The sequence below is a fragment of the Trachinotus anak genome, unplaced genomic scaffold (genome assembly GCF_046630095.1).
Source record: "Trachinotus anak isolate AG129_WGS33_773 ecotype Australia unplaced genomic scaffold, CSIRO_AGI_Tana_v1 ptg000005l, whole genome shotgun sequence".
Classification (NCBI taxonomy): domain Eukaryota; kingdom Metazoa; phylum Chordata; class Actinopteri; order Carangiformes; family Carangidae; genus Trachinotus; species Trachinotus anak.
Window position 1 is genome coordinate 19499589 of NW_027273856.1, and position 21687 is coordinate 19521275.

Here is a 21687-nt window from a genome sequence, read left to right on the forward strand (position 1 = left end):
GTTCATACATCATAACAAACTATAAATAAATAATAAATGGGCACCCATGCCTGTCCTTCCCTTGAACACTGAACATTGGACAGAAGAGGATATTTCTGTGAGTCTTGTATATGTGAGCATTTTTTTTAAATTTTTTTTAACTTTTCTTACAAACATATTTTTATTCTTTCAAATCCAATGGATTTCTAGACTTACAGCTGAACAGTGAGAACACAGCACTGTGTCACGCCATGTTAACATCGAGTCTATCTTTAATGTTTCACAAAGACATGTTTTCTGATGGTTAAGAGTTCCACTGAGGGATGTTGAAGACTTTCTAGACATTGCTATGCCTCCTGTTGACCACTTGGTGAATGAATAAACACTATACGTCAATGAATTAATACTTGCATTGATTCACATTTAAATAGTAATAAAATAATGAATTAGTACTCTGAACTTGTGTTTTGCTTTTCTGTTGTGGGGGTGCCTATTTTTTCTTACATTTGGGTCACAGATGCCTTCGACACCTCCACATAAGTGAACATATTATTGTAAGGTTTCCAAGAAAATAAATATAGTTTTTGAAAATTATTTAAAAAAAAACCCAAACCCAAACAAAACAAAAACATGAGACAGATGGCTAACACAGTTGCATCTTCAGTCAAGCCAGAAATAGAATAGGCACACACACAGACACACACACACACAGACACAAACACACACAGGTTTGGGTTTCAGTAGCAATCCCCAAACTGGGGTCAATGGATCCCACAGGGAATCGGGGGAGGATCACTGGAAGTTCTCAGAAAACTAAGGGTCTGTTTAAAGTCACTTTTGCTTCATAGAAAACCTAGAAGGAAAAAAATGTTTCACACTTCGCTCTGTTATTGCCACATCTGCATTCTAACAAAAACTGCTGCCTGTTTCATACTGTATATTATCTCATATGTGGCACGGTGTACAACGTGAGGAGCAATGCAGACAGCAGTAAGAATGAAGAATATTTGCATTATTCAATAACCTAGACTACAGGCATTCATGTTACAGTTGAGAACGGCCAGGTTTGATAGTCAGCAATATTCAAGTGTGAACTGAACTATGTGATGGCCAAGTTGGAAGACACTTTGTAAAAAAGCGAACCTTCTCCAATAACTTACAGGCTGTCCACTCCCATGTGTTTTCTGCCAGCTTCCAACCAGGGTCCCACCCTACTTAATGTTTCTTCTCCTCTCCACTCTAATGAGTAAATAAAAACTTCTCTGAAGGGTACACTGTGTACTCAAGTTTAAAAACATTGTAGTTTTTCTTTTTTTCCCTGTTCTTTATTATTGCTTTAGGGACTTAAATGTGATTCAGTAGAACTTATTGCTGTGACTTTATTTTACTTTACTTTATTTTAGGTCACAGGAAATATCTCTACTGTAAATTGCAAATTGTAGCCCAAATGAACATAACATTATTCTTTAGATCGATTATTATGGTCTTTCTTATATTTGTATAGTATGTGCACGGTGATTAGGGTAGTAGTTCTTTATGGTAGTATTCCAGTCAGCAAAAATTAATGCACCTGCCAAACAGACCCACATCCACTTGCGAGAGAGAGAGAGAGAGAGAGAGGAGGGGAGAGAGAGATAGACAGAGTGAGAGAGAGAGAGAGAGAGAGAGAGAGAAATGGCGCCTCGATGCTGCGCTTACTGAGGCAGTGTTTGGAGCCGGTTAGAGAGATTCAGTAAGGACAGACAAAAGGAAAAAAAAAACATGGTGAACACAAGGAAAAGCTCACGGCCGGGGAGCGGTCCCTTCATCTCCTCCAGGACTAGGTCGTCGTCGAGAAACGAGCGAAACTCAGAGGAACATGTAAGCCGGTTTCCTTTCTTTGCCGGTGAGCTAGCTGGCTCTGCTAGTTGGCTAGGTAGCTGTAGCCGTGGCCTCAAGGTGTTCCACATAATGCATAATTCACAGACAAGTACGAGCAGTGCTGAACTTGACACCTGCTCAGTCCCGCAGATACACAATAAAAGAGCTGGATGCAGCGGTCCATGCGTGTGTCACTCTTACTGAACGCGTTGTGCAGCTGTCAAATTACAAGCTAGCGATGTTAACTCCTGGCTAGCCCCAAGTTGAGTTCCCTTTGTGTTTGGCAATTTTACCCGGCTGACTTGTTTCACCATTGTCTCCACAAATTAGCGTTGTAAATGAAGACAGTTGGGATTTTGACATGAGGCTATTAGCAGTACGTCATGTCACCATGCCGAAAGTATCGGCGTGATTATATTCTCAAATGTGAAGAGATAAAGCGATAGTTGAGCTAACGTTTGTAGGTTATAGCTAGCCCGACAGCTAGCCTACAGTGGGGGAAGGGAGTCCCGGGTTCACAACAGTTGGCTGGCTCAAGTCCCGTATTTAGCAAGTCTGAACTTGGTGAACTTTTGTTGTAAATGCCCCAAAGACCCCCACAGCCTGTCTTTACTATCAGTGTTTTAAAAGCACTGGTATAATGTCAAACCGAATGATATTTCACTACTTTTTGGAAGTGTACACTCAATTAATAGCTTTGGTTTTTGCTCTGATCGCCTGACCTACAAACTGTCTGACAGTCTTTGTCTCAAAATGTAAACACAAAGATTATGCAAGGAAAAGGGGTCTGTGTTTCCGCACTATTTACGATTATTGGAGCTCTTAACACAGACGAACAGCATAATTCAGCGATCTGATAATTTATAGAGTCATTAGCACATTCTTGAGTTTTAATGGGCTATTTGGCGAGGATTTATACTTTGTTAAATTGTGCTTCAAGAAATTCGTGTCATTCCTGGCTTATGTCCAGTCCTGTGGATCGCAACCCAGGCTAAATGATGACACATGAAAATGCGAACTGTGATTAAAAGGCTTTAGAGTGATAAACCTTACACTTTCACAAGTTATTTCCAAGAATTGTGATTGTTGTTGTCCACTTAACTCTCAAACATTTCTCTGTTTGTAGACCTTGTTGTCAAAAACCTGTTGCTAAAACTGACCATTGCTGTTTGAAATGTTCTTTTCCAAAATTATTTAAATGAAGAGTGACTTCAAGGTGCAACTGTTTGGCCACTTCTGTTCATGCCTCCTCTCTTAGTGCATCTTGCAATTTGTAGTCTTTTTGCGTCTGTCCCTCCAGCCAGTCAGACAAACCCCTCTGCAGGCATTGCAGACAGTTGCCTATGACAACAGTGAGATACACTCTCATATCAGCAGGGAAGTTAAGCTGTGAAGGGCATTAGCATCAAGGGCATATGTCTGGTTGGTGCTGTGTTGTGATTCAGAATACATTGAGGAGTTGGGTACACGTTGTCTTGTCTAATTATATGACTCAAGTTTTGATTTGTACTTGAGCAGTTTGGTCATGCTTGCTTGTTATTTGCTTAATATTCTGGTTTTATACAATGATTGACAGCGTGAATTCTTCACACAGGTGTTTGCGAAATAGCTGTTATGGTATTTGACATCCTCTTTTTCTGTTGCTTGCTTGTTCTGATTGTTTGTCATTGTTGCTTTCTTCCTCTCTTAAATGTTGGTGTGCCGTTTGTTCAACAGAAGGAGCCCAGTAGTGATGTGAGCAGTCCCAGCAGCCCCCGGTTAGCTCCCCCTTCGAAGAGGACGCGGCGGCAGACTGCCTCTGAGCCCAGCTCCAGTGACACCTCCCCATCTCCTCAAACCAAGGGCCAGAGGGTCAGCTGGGACATTCCCACCTACCGCACCAGGTCAGCTGTTGGCTTTTGTTTCACTCATCATAAATATCTTTTAATGATGTATGAAAGAAGTGCATAATATTGTGCAGCAAAATGATATAATGTCTTTGCCAGAGAATGATTTTTGTTTAAATACAAAGTTGTATTAAAGTCATTTAGTTTATTAGCTATATTTGTCTGTGTAAAGTAAAGGTTTAGGAAAGCTGGAGTTAGTCTAGATAGCTGTTCGTTGTCACTGGCTGTTTAAGTCAGATTTTATTCTCCACACGTCATGAATTGTAATCTGTGGAGAAGACAAACTTGAACATGAGCTCTCAAACAGTATTGTTTGTGATTGATTGCAGTCTTCAGTACAGATGTCCATACTTATTTTGACTTTGTTTTATTTCTAGACTGTCCTCTCGCATAATGCAAAACGGGCACGGTAATGCGCTCTCTTTCCATTTGTTCCATTTTTTTTTTTTTTGAAGCCATACATTGAACATCTGCATTTGGGAAACAAACACAAACAAACTAATTTAATTTTTTTGTTGATGCTGTAGCCCATATGAGTCACAGGAATGAGGAGAGTGGAGGTGGCGATCACTCTCACATGAACGGCCATGTGGAGCTGAAGAGGAGCTGCCGGGTGAAGAAAAGCCAATTTGAACACCTCAATCAGAGCCTGCTGTTTGACCAGCTGGTGAACAGGTAGCTAGCACTCACACTACTGCTACCTTTCTTTGCATCACTGCTTTGCATAGGAGAAGAAAGAGGATATGCATGACTGAATTGGTTAGAGCTACTTGATTAATCTTGAAGCATATGGATGTGGACTGAGAAAGGTTTGGGAAATCCAGAAAGTATCAATTTTATTAGTATGATTTGGTTAATAAAGTTCCCAGGCAACACTACAATAGCACAACTGTTCAGAAGTGCACTGCAGATCATATACCTCTCCCAGACAAAAATGTTTGCCCTGGTTATGCTTCTGTAAAGGTGCCTTCAGTTTGTCATATTTTGTGTTGTTATCTGTGTGTGCGTGCAGCACTGCTGAGGCTGTCCTTCAGGAGATGGACAACATCAGCAGCATCAGGCAGAACCGTGAGGTGGAGCGACTTCGCATGTGGACCGGAGACACTGAGGAGGTGAGTGTGCCCATACTGTAACACACAAAGCAGAGCCAAAACAGTGCAGTATTGTTGCCTGTGTGATGATCTAATGGGAACACAAGTGATGGTTAAGGCTTTGTTCTTTCAGGAAAACATGGACATGTATTCACGGGTGAAGCGCAGGAAATCCATGCGCAGGAGCACTTTCAGCATGCCTACACACCACAAAGTCATGAGCAAAACGGAGCAGGAGGAGGAAGAGGAGGAAGGCACGGAAGGTCAGTTTCCTACTAATGTTCTACTCATGAATCAGTGGAGTGAGGGAGAGATGATACAAACTTTATGAAGAGCCTCTCTCTCAGTAACAAAGAGAGTCAATGGCTTAGTGCACTACGCGAATCTTTAAAAAGCTCACACTTGTTAGTATTTTTATTTGAAGTTTGGAATAAAAATACTTTCAGAATCTCATGGTGAGGAAGAGGAGGAGGATGCAGAGGATGACGATGAAGACGATGAAGGGGATGAAGCAGAAGAGGCAGGAGAGGAAAATGACAGACCATACAACCTGAGGCAGCGTAAGACAGTGCAGAGATATGAGGCACCGCCTATTGGTAATTACTGTTTTCTCTAATCAAACCATTTATTTATTTAACTATTTCCACTGGATTTATTAATGCTTAAGGCTTGACCTTTGACAGTCAGTTGCTTTGTGTTTGCTTTCTCAGAGCCTGTGAACAGAAAACAGAGCAACCCCTCACTTTTTGACACCCACAGATCCCCAGCAAGAAGAAGCCATATAAGGTTGGTAGAAACTTAATTCGTGAAAAATCCCAGACAAATGCGATGCTGAATGTATAACAATGTGCGACTATTGAGCGGCTTTTCAGGGCTGTGGTAGAATAAAGTTTTTTCTGATCATCAAGGACTGACAGTGTAGTTGTGCGATACTTAATCTAACCTGCCACACTTCTCTAGAGTGAAGAAACATGCCATTCACAGCAGTGACACCACCTCGTCTTCTGATGAAGAGCGGTTCGAGCGGAGAAAAAGCAAGAGCATGACCCGGGCTAGAAACAGGTGATAGCTTTTGCTTCCTTTCTTCTGCTTTTTATCTTCCTTTCATCTTCATCTTTGCTTTGATCCGAGCACTTTTCACACATTGTTTTTTTTAAAGGAGCTGCAGGACTGTTAATTTTGGTACAAGGGTTGTCATTATGTATTTGTGTTCCTTGGATGTAATCACTTACATCATTCTTATTTGTGTCACAGATGTTTGCCAATGAACTTGACTGCAGAAGACCTGGCTAGTGGGGTGCTGCGTGATCGGGTGAAAGTGGGTGCCAGCTTGGCTGATGTGGATCCCATGAACCTTGATAGCTCTGTGAGTGGAAACACTAATGAATGCCAAAAAGCAGTAGAGCAGTGCAGCTTCAGACTTTATTTTATTTTTTGTAGAAAAGCATAGCACATCGACCTTTTTAACACTTTTGAAGAGCTGCAATGTTCATAGTTGATGTGGGAATTGTGTTTTTCCTCCTCAGGTGAAATTTGATAGCGTGGGTGGCCTCAGTAATCACATTCAGTCACTAAAGGAGATGGTGGTGTTCCCTCTGCTTTACCCTGAGATCTTTGAGAAGTTCAAGATTCAGCCTCCCAGGTGAGAAGAACTAACATCATTTTCATAGACAAGTTTGAGCAGAAAATACTAAAAACAGACAATGTTGCGATTACACCACAGATATGTTGTTCATTTTCATGATGACATTACATGTACATACATACAAGAGAATGGAGAACGGAGTACAGTACAAAAAGTGGTGTTCTTTAAGACTATCAAGTAAACACTGTTTCCATTTCCTCTCCTTCTCTTTAGAGGGTGTTTGTTCTACGGCCCACCAGGGACAGGAAAGACCCTGGTTGCACGGGCACTTGCCAACGAGTGTAGCCAGGGGGACAGGAAGGTTTCCTTTTTCATGAGGAAAGGAGCCGACTGCCTCAGCAAATGGGTCGGTGAATCAGAACGCCAGCTACGCCTGCTCTTTGACCAGGTGAGTCAGTTAAACAGCGCTCCTGTGGGGTCAAAGGCAATTTTTTTATATCCTTGCAACAATGGATTTAGTCACTTGACCTGAACTGACTCCACAATATAGTAAACTGGTCATTTGCTACTGGTAGAGTAATTTCACTTTGAATATTTCTGGTGTGCTGTTAATTGTATCTTCATGTTGTCATATTGTTTCACTTTTTTGAGAAAATACACTTCTTGAATTAAAGTAAACTGAACCTGCCAGATTTAACTTTTTTTTTTTTTTCCATTGAGTGTGTTTTTTCACCTTGGTTTGACCTTGGTTTTGTGTATGCTTTTGATCAGGCGTACCTGATGAGGCCATCCATTATTTTCTTTGATGAGATTGATGGTTTGGCTCCTGTTCGCTCCAGCAGGCAAGACCAGATACACAGGTGAGACTAATGTGGTTTAACCCTCATATCATACAAGAATGTACAACTGGTCTCTATGCTTGTTTATGCATGAAACATACCAGTACCTCCAACATGGCCCAGTGTGCAACTGTACTTATTAGTTAGACTTACTAATCAGTCTCGCAGTGACCAACCTCAATAGTTGTTGTTTTGTGTGACGTGTCCATAATCATCAAAGTGGAGATGGTAGAATAGTCGAAGCACTATATGGAATTGGCTTGTAGGTTGCTGCGAAACTTTAACCAAACTCTCACTAACCCATGCATTTCTCCTTTCATTTTGCTTTTTACATGCACACAAAAGCAGCCATTTAAAAAAAAAAAAAAACCCACACGCACCTGTCAACATGCAGTAGTGAAAGTGTCGAAATTGTGGCCACTTTTACTTTTGCACACATTTGCATGCCGGCCTGTCTGCAGGTGTAAACTGTTGCTGCTGTTACTTTCCTCACCAAAAGGTGGCACAGGTTGGCTGGTCCAAATGTGCTGGCACTGCAGCTTTGATTTCTGGAAGAATTTGGCTGGATCTGGGTTTGAGTGGTTAACATCAGTGACATATCAGTGACATATCAGTGACATAGTGACATAACTATTTCAGTTCTGATTTAGACCAGTTCAGCATGAGCTGTAGGTGAGGAAACTTCCTATTATGCAAACAGTGGATCCTTGAGAAAACACTTACCATCTAAAAAATGAAATATTTGTGAAATGCAACAGACCAATTCTGGACCACAGTTTATTTAAACTATGAAACATGTGCCTGCTTGGGTTTACAGCTGCTCTCCTCTTTCTGCCATGCTGGGTAAATACATGGTTCGAGCTCTCATCAACAGAGAAACAGAACAGTTGACATTTTTGCCTCACACTGTTTTGTTCATTATGCCTGTTCAATAGACCAGGTATTTGCAGAAATAAGACCTTGCTTATTTGGTCAGGACTGACTCAAGAGTCTTGTCAATATTGTTTCAGTTTTGAAAAGTATTGAGCTCTGAATGTCTGCATGTATACTTATGTGTAACTGTAATATACTATGTCTTCAAAACATTGTATGCACAGTAAATTAGATTTAGCTGTATATTGTGTACTTGTCTTGCTCTAAAGGCTGTTTTTTGTGTTTGGTGTTATTTAGCTAAATGTATTACCATCTGCCCCATCACCTTCTTTCTCCTGTCCAGTTCTATCGTGTCCACTCTGCTGGCCTTGATGGACGGCTTGGACAGTCGTGGGGAGATAGTGGTCATTGGTGCTACAAACAGACTTGACTCTATCGACCCGGCACTCAGGAGGCCTGGACGCTTTGACCGGGAGTTTCTGTTCAACCTGCCCGACAAGAAGGTGAGATGGAGTGAAACATCATTGTGTACAGTGGACGTGTGTACATGCACACAATCATTGTCATCACATCAAGTCTTGTTTTCACAGTACTTTGAATGTTTTTTGTTCAGATGTGTTTTTCTCTTCTCTAAGACTGCATGTTAGAACACAGTCAACATATACAGTGGGATTTTTACCTTAAATGTTGTTGCCCCACGGAATCTGTATCTCTTCATGCAACCATTTGGCAACAGCCTTCTATATTCTGTGTAAGGATCACTTACTGTGCATAAAAGGCTGTACCTACATGCACACCCAGGTGGAGACACAACATAATGCTGAAGTAATTAGTGCTTTACTCATCTGAGTCCTGTGACAAAATTAGTGCATGCAGCCCTCTGGTCTCCTCTACTGTTTTTTCACTTGCTGTTGATTGTTTTGATCCAACAAGCAAGTGGTAAAGCAGATGCTCATTAGGTTTCTGGAAAATTAAAAATCAATTTCACCAGATTTATTAATATGCAGATCTGGTTGCTTTAATCTTGCACTTGGGCGGGACTTGTTTTTTTTTGCTGCTACTCACCAAACAATGTTACACTTGTGTCAATGTGACAGTGAGTCAGATAAACAGCACAGTGTTGGTGAGTCCGTGAGGTCGCATTACATCGTTAGTCCACACAGTAGGATGATTGGTAATCGAAGCCTAATCTGCAGGCCATTGCAGGCTAAACTTGCCAGCAGTGAGCTCTGACTGATAAAAAACCTTGTTCTTGTGCAAATAGCGAGCATCACTACTCATTCAAGTTGGGCTCCCTCCTGGTATTGCCCAAGCTGGAAGCATATATGAAATCTGGCCCAGTTGTGTCGTTTGAATAGAAAGAGAGATGTGATGAAAGATGATGAAAACTGTTGCCCTTCATTCACGACAAAGACCACTTTGTTCTTAATGCCTGCTCATCAAAGCACAGTCGTGTGGAGACGTTGCAAAGAATTGAAGGGCGCATTGTGCTGAAGTCTTAGCGAGCCCTTCAGTTGCGTGCACTAATGCACTTGAGCCAGTTTTGATCTTTCTCTTGGTGTTATCAGTTCTAGATAGACTAAAGGCAGCACTCAGTTCATCGTGTTTTTAATTAAGACATTTATGATGTGATTTCCCCAGGTATCACTGACATACTTTGTTTGTTTCTTTCATCTTTCTTATGCAACATACTGTTCAATTGAACAATTTATTTCAAAATTCTTTTACATTGTATATAAGCAGTGGCAGATACTGCGGCAGTTAATCCTGTTACTTTGTTACCACTGTTTTCTGACTTGTTCCTATAAGGTGATGCTGGACTTTGTTTCCTGATGTATTGACTCTGCTTTTTTTCCCTTTGTGCCTCTCTCCTGCTGTCCCCCCAAATCCTCATTTCAGGCCAGAAAGCACATCTTGGAGATTCACACGCGGGACTGGAATCCCAAATTGGCTGAGCCATTCGTAGATGAACTTGCAGAAAAATGTGTCGGTAAGAGTGACAATTGTGTATAAAAGTGTCTGCCATCTATTCTGTATGAGTGTCATGTCATATTACCACTGTTGGACATTAATGTTCTCTGTGCCATTTGAAAGCAACCTTTTTATAAAGCCATAATTTAAAGAAATGAGTTATTAACTGACCTTTGTGTATCTGGTTTGTGCCTAGGCTACTGTGGTGCTGACATCAAAGCACTTTGCACAGAGGCAGCCTTGGTGGCACTGCGTCGCCGCTACCCCCAGATCTACGGCAGCAGTGTCAAACTGAAGCTGGATGTCACCTCCATCGTCCTGGGGCCTGGTGACTTCAGCAAGGCCATGAGGACAATTGTCCCAGCCTCCCAGAGGGCCCTGGCTCCCCCAGGTCGAGCCCTGTCTCCCACCCTCAGGCCCCTGCTGGCTAGCTCTTTCTCCTTGGTGCTGAAAGCTCTGCTCCGAGTCTTCCCCCATGCTCAGTGCACTGATAAGGAGAACACACACGGTAGGGATCAGGGACCCAGAGGCCCATGGTTTCAGCTGTACCATTTGTTTTTACTTTACTGTTGCTGGCTGCTGCTTCTCCCACCTTCACTGTTGCTCTCTTCTCCCCTGCTACCTGTCTCACTTGTTAGTGTGCTTTCCCTGTTGGCACTTTTGTAATTAGGTGGGGAGAAAGAGAAAGAGACAATCAAATACTACAAAGTGCTTTGTATCACCCTCACACACTAACATAGAATCTGTGGCGAAACATCCCCCCTGAGTATGCAGAGATTGGATAACCAGTCATCCTGCGAGCACTTCAATACCGGCTCCCACTCTAGTCAACAAAAGAGTGTTTACAGCAGATTAGCTACAATGCAGCACAATCCCAGAGTTGTACTTCTTGCACCCAATAATGACATGAATTTCCCAGGGTGTTGTATCACTTTAAACTGCATTGCATCTCGCCTAATAAGCAAGCTCTCTTTTTTTATTCTCACTTTTTTGGTGAAATGGCCACATTAATGTCAGTGATAGGATTGCCTTGAGGATTAAAAGTTTCTAGTAACAAACTTTTTAGTGCATTTACCACCATTGATGCACAGTTAATTTCAGGAAAAGCGAGTTTCTGCATATGCATGGCTGTATAAGCACTGTTCCTCTCTCTGCTAGGCGGCGACAATCAACTCCTCGAAGAGGACTTGTACAGCGACGATGACAATGAGGAAGGCTCTGCTTCAATCTATGAAGTCGAGCCTGCTGCATCCCCAAAGTTCTCTTCTTCTGCTGTGCACAGACCCTACCTTCATTTCTCCTCGTGAGTTGTCAGAAAAATAACTGTTTTCATTTGCACCTGGCGATAATTTTGCAATGTTTAAGAAAGTAAATTTATTTCATGTGCATAGATGACCGTTTCTAAGTACACTACTAAAACCAAACGGGGAAAAACAAAATTCAAAACAAAAGTCATTCATGGCTGTTTGAGAGTGAAAATAGATACATTTTGTTTTTCTGTGAGCTATAGACTGGGTTTAGGGTTAGAGACAACATAAGCATACAATGTTTATTTGCATTTGCACAGAATTACTTTTTTATTGTACAAGCCTGACTGTTTCTGGTTTTCACTGTAGTCATCTAACTAGTGACTCATAGATCTACAGTTATCCTTCCAACTAGAAGGGCAGCCCTTAATTCAAATAGCACATTATTCAAGTCAAACTATATCACGAGATGAATGAGCAACAAACAGCACAATGGCTTCACAGGCAGAACTTGTGGAGATTTCTCAACTGTGGAGATCACATAGCTGGATCAGAGGAGAGGATAAAAACATTTCTGCAGTCAGAGTTGCAATCTGTGCTTCCATTCAAAAATGGAGAGATATGAACTGGATTACTCAAGGACTCACTCGTGGCTTTTCATTTGCTGGAACCACTTATTGATGAACCTATTAAGCAGCTATAAAGCTTCTAGTCTTACACAATATGCTTGAAAAAAAGAAAAGGATGTTCTGTTACTTTAGCACTGTGTGTGATTATATGAAAGAAAACTTCTCATGGCATTTATTTATAAATGTATGAAGGCTTTATTGACTGGTCAACAAATGGCATTAAAAGAGCACTTAATGCCTATCAGCCCTCTTTCTTAGTCAGTGCTCTAAAAGCCAGTGTTAATTGGCCTAATTGTCAAATCTTGTTATCACACACCTGAGAGTTCTGATATATGTGTCCTGTTGGTGGAGTTAAGGATAACCCATAAGAGAAAGAGTGAGATAAGGGCTGAGACTCAATCACTTCTGGCTTATCTAATACTTGCAAAACACACAGTGGGATTAGTGGGATTGTGTACAGATTCAGACCTTCAAAAGCTGGTGTAAGCAGAGCCTTACATAGTAATGGTGGAAGTTCGAGGATAGGCCAGACTCTAACGAGCTTCTGCTATGCTTCCTCTAACCACCTATCTTGATGTGTGACTCATTCTTTCTTTTCTAGCTGTCAAATCGCATCACGTGAGCACAGGGTTCCATTTTCTCCAGTTGCTATGAGTCCATTGTTGTTCACAGGAGGTTAAGTCAGCCTTTATTGTGTTCTGATTGCTTTTGTTTATCTGGTGTGGTCAGAAATGTAATATACTCAGTTTTGTCCTTGAAATATTTCAAACTGACAGAGTGAACAGTGAGCAGAGGAATCTATTTTAACTAGTATTTTACTTGTGTATATAACATTTACTCAGGTGCTTTGACAGTAAATGCCTATCACTGTATTTACATAAAACATTTTATAATGAAGCACTTAGTGAGTTAGTACCAAGCGTATCAACATTAGTGTACTTCTGTGGGCTTCTACTATGACACTGCTTGTCTGAATGACAGTATGACTGCTGGTCAGTGATCATAAGGTGATAAATACTACGCTAACTATGAACTCCCATCTGCTTCTAGCTCTGCCCTCCAACAGCCCACAGCATATCGGCCTCGTCTGCTGTTGGCCGGGGCCTCAGGCTCAGGACAGAGCTCCCACTTGGCCCCTGCTTTGCTGCACCACCTGGACAAGCTGCCAGTGCACCGCCTGGATTTGCCCACTCTCTACTCCGTCAGTGCGAAAACGCCAGAGGAGTCCTGTGCTCAGGTAACAAACACACACACACACACACACAGGTGTATGTGCAGACGTTTGCATGCATTTATAGTGACTTGTACTATAATGTTTTTTTTTTTTTTTTTAATTATATTACTTATCTGTGGTTGTAGGTTTTCCGTGAGGCCTGCCGGAGCATGCCCAGCGTGGTGTTCATGCCGCATATCTCAGAGTGGTGGGAGACAGTGGGTGACACTGTGAAGAGCACCTTCCTCACCCTGCTGCAGGATGTGCCCTCTTTCAGCCCTGTCCTTATCCTTGCCACTGCCGAGACTCACTACTCACAGCTGTCAGAAGAGGTAGATAACACACAAACACACACATACAAGCTGACATTTTCAGATTTACCTAAAAACCTGCCGTATGTTTTCTGTGATTTCATATTGCTGTTAATGCAATTGCTTCCATTATGTGAGAAGGGAGAGTGTTAACCTGATGTCTTTTTATATGGTAGTGGAGGCTAAACCATGCTTCAAAGGTTCCTTTTTTTCCTCTCATAGTCAGGGGCGCTACTCACACAAGGTGTCACAGTCAAGGTCATCTGCTCCCACAGAGTTTTTATCTACTTTGGCTCCATCTCCATTTTCTTGTCATTTATCCCACTGCCCACTTTTCTCCTTGGGTATAACCCACCCCTGCTTCTTCATCCTTTTTCTTGGATTTATTATTTTCTTTGGGAAAGCCAAAGCAATCAGACCACCTGCAGAGGGTTAGGTTGTAAGGGAGGGATTGCCACAGAGAAAGGGGAAATGGAGAGAATTGGAGGGGGGGAAAGAGATGGATAAAAATAAGGAGGAGGGTCCTCTCTTATCAAGCAACAGAAGGGATTTAATTAGGTCAGAAGGTTGATAGCCCAGTGTCTTCACCCCAGGACAAGCACACCATATCAGCATGTCTGTGCAGCCTGTGTAGGTTATTTTTTTCCTTGTTTGTGTATGTGTGTGGCTGCTGGTTTGGCAAGACTTCAGTGCTGGCCATGCTCCAAGGCGGGAGACTCTTGGGATGATTCTCACTCTGTAGTTGACTCAGTACTAAGACACCTGGGCTTTTTTAACCTCTGTAGTTCTCGTTGGCACTGTCCATCCATCCATCCATTATCTGTACCGCTTATTTGTACAGGGTCACAGGGGGCTGGAGCCAATCTAGTTGGCACTTTGTTTATCATTTTTTAAAATTCTCTTTTGGTCATTTTTACTTGTCTTTCTATGTTTATTTCATGCCATTCTTTTTCTTTATGTTGTATGGTTGATAGTGTCCTGAAATTATCTCTGTTGCTTTAAGGCTTTTTACTTCACTGAACCATTTTTGTTCATCTACATGCTGTGTTAAGAGATTAAGTATAAAAATGGAAGTAATCACACGCCACAGACCATTCAGCCGCAGTGTCACAGGGTACATTACGATTCATTACATACTAGGTGACTGGCAGAAACTGTGTACTATTGGCAATTACTGCTTTCTTCAAATTACCTTTTCTTTGGTCATTGAACACATAGCCATGTAGCACGCAAATTGGGATGCACTTGATGGGACCAATGGTGTGCATAAGTCAACATGGAGCCAGCATGAGGGTATCAAGACTGTCCTTAGGCAAAGGTGGCTTTCTCCTGTTTGTTCTCCATTTGAGTGTCTGGCACTGCTAGTTTGTAGTAGGATTGCATCGTTGCACTTGTTAATCTGTTCCCTTCTTAGCTTTTGTTTGGCACATTGTAAAAATGTCTTCTCTGTACTCAGTTTATTTTAAAAGTGTATCAGTGTGTCCGTACTACACAAGGTGCCTCTGTCTATCCTCTCCCCACACTGGCAACGATAAACACGTTGGAGATGGTTATATGCATGATGATGAATGGTTGACAGAAAGATGAATATCATTGTATTCCCCTTGTGCTGCACTACTGCCAGTTAGTGCTTTATTTACTCTGACTGTTTTCACCAATCACATTTTGGCTACTCTGTAAATGCTGCATTTGGTCTGACTTGGTGCTTCAGACAAACTTGAGTTTAAACGGATTGTGGTAATTGCAGCTGTTGAATGAATTATTGAATTATTGAATTATTTACAATATTAGTGATTTTGGTTGTTAGGGAGCAAACTCTTAAGTTACATTGAAGCTTCTTACGATCACATCAACCCTAAAGACCTTTTAAATAAAGCCATGCTTTCTGCTCTACTGTAAATGATGACAGAACTGCCTTACTGTGATGGATTACCTATCTCAAGCAGTCTTCAAGTTTCAGGTGGTTGGTTTTCATATTAAACTTGAGATGACTCCAAGAGGTCATCTCACAAAAGTCATAAGATCGAAAATCACGATGACATACTCAAAGATATTCAAATTAATGTAATTATACAATTAAGTCAACACAGAGAAGCTATGAGGAGGACATGCGTACAGATTTCACACAAATACCACTGTTAGGGATTTTCAATGTGATGCAGGTCTAGCTACAAGCTCTGTGCAGACGTTGGTGAGGGGCACATATTTAGTAGTTGGTCCCACTGAAATGGTGCCACAGGTTTTCCAGAGAGAATAGGATTTGCCGACCATTTGCTGAAAGACTGGGTTTTGTTTAGGCTGTGTGTATGTTTAGCAGTTTTGTTTTGTCTAATAATTGGAGCTATTTGCAATAAATTGTTTGTTTTGTTAAATGATAGTGCTTATTCTTTGTCTGAAAAGCTTCCTTCAGGCAACATTTAAGAAGCTTTGGTTTTAATTTTTAGGCACGGACATGCAGCAGTCTTTGGTGCTTTAAGTGATTTGGCTATCTTTGAGAGTGTTGTTTCACTCTCTGGCTCTGAGAACATAGTGACAGCTGCTGCCTCAGCTCCAAACCTCAGCAGGGAACAGGCAGCCTCCTTCCCCAGCCAAAACTGACACCACAGGCTTGGGTCCAACTACACAGCCTCCCTCCTTCCCTTTGCAGCCATTCACTATGTGTAGATTGACTTCCTTTTAGGTGGAGGTCTGGTGGAAATTGCTAGAACGTGTGACTGCAACACTTTATCAGATGTGTGTCTTGAGGCCTCACGAGTACACTGCAATGTATGAACTTCATGTTGACTGTGAATGCTTGCACCACATTTTACCATAAGGACATGGTTATTGATGCATCAGGAATCAGGTCTCAGTGTTGAAGCACAACAGATGTAGTGTAGTAAACAAAAACTAAGTCTTCACCAAATATTCCAGACCTTTTACTCGTGGTGGATTTTGCAGTAAAATTTCAAATTGCTGTCATTGTGCTTCTTTAAGATTTAGGCAGTTCTGATAGCTAAAAATGACCACCTCACTTTATTAGAGGAGAGCTGGATTTTACTGAGATGGCTTAGTGTTAAAGTGAAGTCTTTGAGCATTTCAAATGAACCTTCATTGTGATTCTGTGCAACAACTAACTCTGTAGCTTTATAACAATTTAAAGACATACCATATTTATCATGCACAATAAAATTCTGTTTTTTATGTATATATATATATATATATATACACACACACACACACACACACACACAACTTGACAACACTAGCAGACTATTTCACCTGGTAAAATCTTCCAGTTAGACAAACAGTGTTGAGTTTTTTTTTCCAACTTTTTTTCCTTTAAGACCTAAGTGTCTTTTGGGCTGATGGAATAGCGACAGAGCATTTCTGCTGAATTATAGTGCAGCCATATTATCACTGTGCTTAAGATGCCTCAAGCTTTGTAATACACATAGGAGCCATGGCACAAATTATGGTATCCCCTGTGTGAGCTACCACAATGCAGCAGATTTGAAGTAAATGCTTTTTCAGAAACACGGTACCTAGTGAGACAGTGCAATTAATTGTAAAATTGTAAGGATAATCCGTTCTTCTACGAATAGCTGACACATGATTGGAGCCACATTTGTTCAATCTGTTTTAAAAATGGAGTAGCAACTCTGATGCACCTTGACAGGGAATAAAGCCAAACAAAAACAACATATTGATAAAGAAACCTCCTACAACACTCAAAGTTTATTTTGCATTAAGTAGGGAATTGTGACAGTCTTAGAGCAATTCATTTTGACCTCACTGGTCATTTATCTTCAAGGGATGAGAAAAAAAAAAAAAAAAAATACTAGCATGACAGTGTGGAGGCAAGGTAGTCCATACATCCTCTTCAATAGCTACATCCCCCGCCGTATGTTATGTGTGTTCATTGTGGTCTCCTCCCAATTGAACATGGCCAGAACACCACCACAGGGATGGGATGCAGCTCAGAGGCATCTGAATCAGATGCCTATACCACCTCATCTCAGTCCTTTCAGTGTGAGTGCGTGGCACTTCTACCCTGATCTCCTGTTGGCCACTTATATTTGCAATCTCATTATTTCAGCCACTACCCAGAACTCATGATCATAGCTGAGGGTTGGAATGTGGAGCACATGGTAGACTGACAGCTTCGCCTTCAGCCTGAGCTCCCTCTTTAGTCCAGTACAGCATCTACCTCCCTGCTGACAGCGAACCAATCTGTCTGTCGACCTCATGCTCCATCTTACCCTAGCTCAGTTGTCACCATCAGAACATAAGTGTGTACGTTATTGTCGTTATCAACATTCTTCCTGTGGTTTGTTTATGTCAGGTCGCTTGCAGCACTAAGTTGTGTGAATCTTTTTAATTTCTGAGAGCAATGAGTATCATCTTGATTCAGTAAGGTGTCTCAGCTATAGCTGCTTTTATGAGGATTGCATTATATTATATTCACTCAAGTTGTTTTTTTTTTTTTACTGCTGACTCATTTTCTACCTGCATTAGGGTTTTCTTCCTCTGAAAATTGAGCAACAGGGCAGAGTCAGACAGTCTGACAGGGATGTTTTCAGCTTGCTTTTTATTTCAGTTTCAACAGTTAAGAATTGATCATGCTAAACAAACAGGTGTCCAGTTTTGTTTTACATTTACTGTAGTCAGTCAGACATACCCAGTTTTCTTTGTACGTCCAGCTCTCTCATCCATACGCCACCACTCATCTAGCCACTCATATCTGCTCTCCCTCCCCGTGTCAACTCCCCTGCAGCTTTTATCATGATGAAAAGTACTGAGAATCATTACCTGCTGTGTACCACATACACTTAAGGCCCCACCCCCCCACCACCACCTCAGATCACGCTATATAACCATTAAGGAGACTCCTCAAGCCGGCTTTGCTTGTTTACACTGAACCAAACAAAGCTGGCATAATGCTGCCCCAGTGTGTGATTTTTCAGATAGCATGCTGGCGTTCCAGAATCAGAGGCGTGACGTGTAACACAACATTGGCGACGGGCTGTGTAAAAGGGGCTTTTGACTGTCTCTGGCTCCCCTACTGTCTTCCTCATTTTTATTCCATTCCTCTTTTTTCTTTCCCTCGTGAGAAGAGAGAACACAAAATCCAGAGAGAGATGGTAAGAAAGAGAACAGAAGGAGATGCTGAGAGAAAGGGAGAACAAACATGCCATGGGTAAGGGAGCAGATCGATGTGAAAGAGAGATGGGTGAGATGTAAAGTGGAAAGTGGGTGCTTAGTCAGCAACAGGGCTTCCCATTGGGAGCAGCCTTGAACTCCCTCACAGAGCTGAACAGGGATCTCTGAAACCCCTGTAGCCCCAGTGTAGATGCACAACAGAAATTGATGTAGCTGCGATGTCTCATGTATATTTATGCCAATACTGTGTTTTCATTTGTCAGATAATTATTAAGATGAAATAAAACGGCAATAATGGTTCGAACAAAGAAAACAACAAAACAAAAAATACCTACTGCCGAGGTACAAAGTAAGTTAGTCTGTGGATGTCAGCTGAACTGTGGATAGTTTTGGGTAGCTATATGGATGTAGCCCTCCTAGTTATTGTTTTAACCATAAAAAGTGCTGGTAAATTCACAAAACAGTCATAACTGTCAACTCATAACATCTTATAATTGAGGAATTTGGCTTTTTTTTTTGTCTTCTAATTCCAAACATTACTGAAGTAGAAAAAAAGACTGACAAATCAGGTGAGATTGTCATTTACTGTAGCTTAAATCGGGTAGTGGATTCATCACAACCACCATTACAAATATAGATTTATCAAAACATGTTTTGATGTTGCAGCCCTTATTGCCATGATCCAAGAGGAGCATTCATAGAAGAGTAATTCAGATGTTCAGAGGATGAGGTTCTCTGTAATCATCATCTGTTATTCAGTGCATTACACTACACTATTATAGATCTCCAGGACCAGCACACTGGCAGAACAAGTCACCTAATTATGAGTGTTGAAGTGTAATTTTTGCTACCATTATCAATTAAATCTGGTTGTTTCCACTACTTAATAAGACGTATCTGACATTACTTTTCCAGTAATGGAAAGTTATTGTTCTTGTGGGACTGCTAAATTATTGGAAATTAAATTTTCAATTTTATCATGGCCATATTTTTTGTACCTATTATTAACAGAATTTACTACAGATAAAGACCTCTTCCGTTCTGCACAGTCCATATCTCAAATGTCTGAAAGGTTAAAAATTCTCATAGTCTCCAAAGTCTCATGTATCATCTGGATTAGATTTTAATTTCATCTTCTCCAATATGAAGATTTGCTGCTTTTCTCCATTTCATCATTGTAAACTGAATATGTTTGGGTTTTGCACCATTGTTTGGACAAAACATGACATTTGAACATGTCACCTTAGCCTTTTCATAGTTTTTTTCAATATTTTATAAACAAAGCAATTAATTAAGTATGTAAGAGATTAATCGATGTTGAGAGTAATCATTAGTTGCAGATTGATCTGGACTGAAGGAAGGATGGTCACTAGGTCCTTAACATCCCAGCAGCGTGCTTAGTTTCTGCAGTGCTCAGTTGTGCTGTTGCTTCAACTAGTGGCTGATGAGAACAGAGACGTCAGCTACACTGCCTACACAACAATTTAGTATTTATCATTGTACAGTACAAACATATGTGACAAACTTAAATTGTAGAAATTAGTTCAATACTGTGGGTGTACAAATAAAATGAAATTGGTTTAAAATTAGTATTCACAAATTAGATTAATTTTACAGGGAGCGAAAATGAGAAAAACAAAAGATGTAGATTTAATGTACTGCCCTGTGAACAAAACCCAAGAAACAAGACAGAACTAGCACTTTTTGTTCACGCTTTAACAATCTATTTGATTACAACAGTGGTTTATGTTGTAAGGGCTAACAACTTATGGTTATGGTTATTTTACCAACTCCCTTATTGTGTTTAACACAGGTGAGAAGTATATTCCAGAGGATGTATGGTGAGGTAGTAACGCTGTGCCCTCCAGGAGAAGAGGACAGGAGGAGCTTCTTCTCTGACCTGCTGCTGGTCCAAGCGGCCAGGGCTCCGCCACGCCTCAGGAGTGCAGGTATTTACTATATTCACTTATGCATCTCTGCTGTCAATCCTAGAGGGCAGTGTTGTCCACATGTACCTGTATCCTTCCCGCTTCTGTTTTCATTCGTGTTTTCGTTCTGGGAATAGAGACATATAGATGTAAGATATTTAGGGTGGTGCGCACAAAAGTGTTAATTGGCTCAGTGTGAAGCCTGTATTTTCCTGGACATCTCTATCCCTCGCCCACATCAAAATCAGACCCTGCCACTCCTCTGTTACATTCCCATCCACCCTCCAACCACCCCATGTCCTGTGTGCTCTCCAGCCTTACATTCCAGTTCAATATGAGAGAAGTGTCCACTTGGGCTTTTAAATGAAAATGGTGCCCAGCATTCTTCCACTGTTTCCTCGTTGATGCAAGGCAGGGGTCTCCTGCTTTACTCGCCTGGTGCTCTTCAGGGGTTCTTGCCTGACTAAGACAGCCGTCTGGCTTCCAGCAGAGAGGCCAGCAGAAAGCAGGGAGAGGATTGCAATGAGAGGGCCCGGCCACTATTAGCCATAATTAGAATCAAGGCTTGGATTGCTGCTAGTGAGTGAAGCAGCCCTAGGTGCTCTGGAGCCTTCCTAACGATGTCTGCAGATGCCTTGGGCTAGGACCAGTGCCTTGGGAGAGGAGGAGAGGATATCTGCTTCCCTTGCTTCATCACTCTGTCACTGGCCAGAGGCCATTCCTTAGTGTATTACAAAATCTGTGTTTGGGAAGGAACGTAGCTCTATATTATTTTCATCAGCTGCAAGAATCTTAAAATGTGTGTGTGTGTTTTTTTTTCCTGGGGTAAGTATTTTTTTGCTCTGTGTCTGCAATGGTGTTAAAAGAAAATGGTCAATGGTCAGGTTTGAGATGGGACTATCTGGCTCTTCATATCCAACCAGTGTGCTAACTGTGAGTGTATTTTTTGCCTAGTTGGTTGTATTGCTTTAGTAGCTGAGGCCTTTGTGTTTTGGTCAAACACGCAAAAATTCTTAACTTTTTCTCTGAAACTTGCTTGGTGTGGGTCTTGCCTACAGATGGAAGCTGTTTGAAAACTTTTTTTATTATGGGTACTCTACTTATTTATGCCTCTCACTTTTTTTTTTGCGCTC

At 41.3% G+C, this 21687-nt stretch overlaps 1 protein-coding gene across 2 annotated transcripts in view; it reads left to right on the forward strand.

Moving 5' to 3' along the window:
- The first annotated feature begins 1485 nt into the window (after positions 1-1485).
- The window catches only part of atad2b (ATPase family AAA domain containing 2B), a 70324-nt gene continuing 50122 nt past the window's right edge, over positions 1486-21687 (forward strand). Inside the window, exons 1-20 of one of the 2 annotated variants that reach the window (XM_071478757.1) lie at positions 1486-1839; positions 3556-3722; positions 4103-4134; positions 4253-4400; positions 4738-4837; positions 4950-5079; positions 5263-5412; positions 5527-5602; positions 5777-5878; positions 6071-6182; positions 6343-6458; positions 6675-6849; positions 7173-7261; positions 8457-8616; positions 10013-10103; positions 10281-10592; positions 11243-11387; positions 13011-13197; positions 13320-13505; positions 20440-20575. In XM_071478757.1, the coding sequence (XP_071334858.1) occupies positions 1741-1839; positions 3556-3722; positions 4103-4134; positions 4253-4400; positions 4738-4837; positions 4950-5079; positions 5263-5412; positions 5527-5602; positions 5777-5878; positions 6071-6182; positions 6343-6458; positions 6675-6849; positions 7173-7261; positions 8457-8616; positions 10013-10103; positions 10281-10592; positions 11243-11387; positions 13011-13197; positions 13320-13505; positions 20440-20575 (2713 nt within the window). In that variant the 5' untranslated portion in view covers positions 1486-1740. The remainder of the gene's footprint in view (positions 1840-3555; positions 3723-4102; positions 4135-4252; positions 4401-4737; positions 4838-4949; positions 5080-5262; positions 5413-5526; positions 5603-5776; positions 5879-6070; positions 6183-6342; positions 6459-6674; positions 6850-7172; positions 7262-8456; positions 8617-10012; positions 10104-10280; positions 10593-11242; positions 11388-13010; positions 13198-13319; positions 13506-20439; positions 20576-21687) is intronic. The other variant, XM_071478756.1, reaches the window with a different exon arrangement.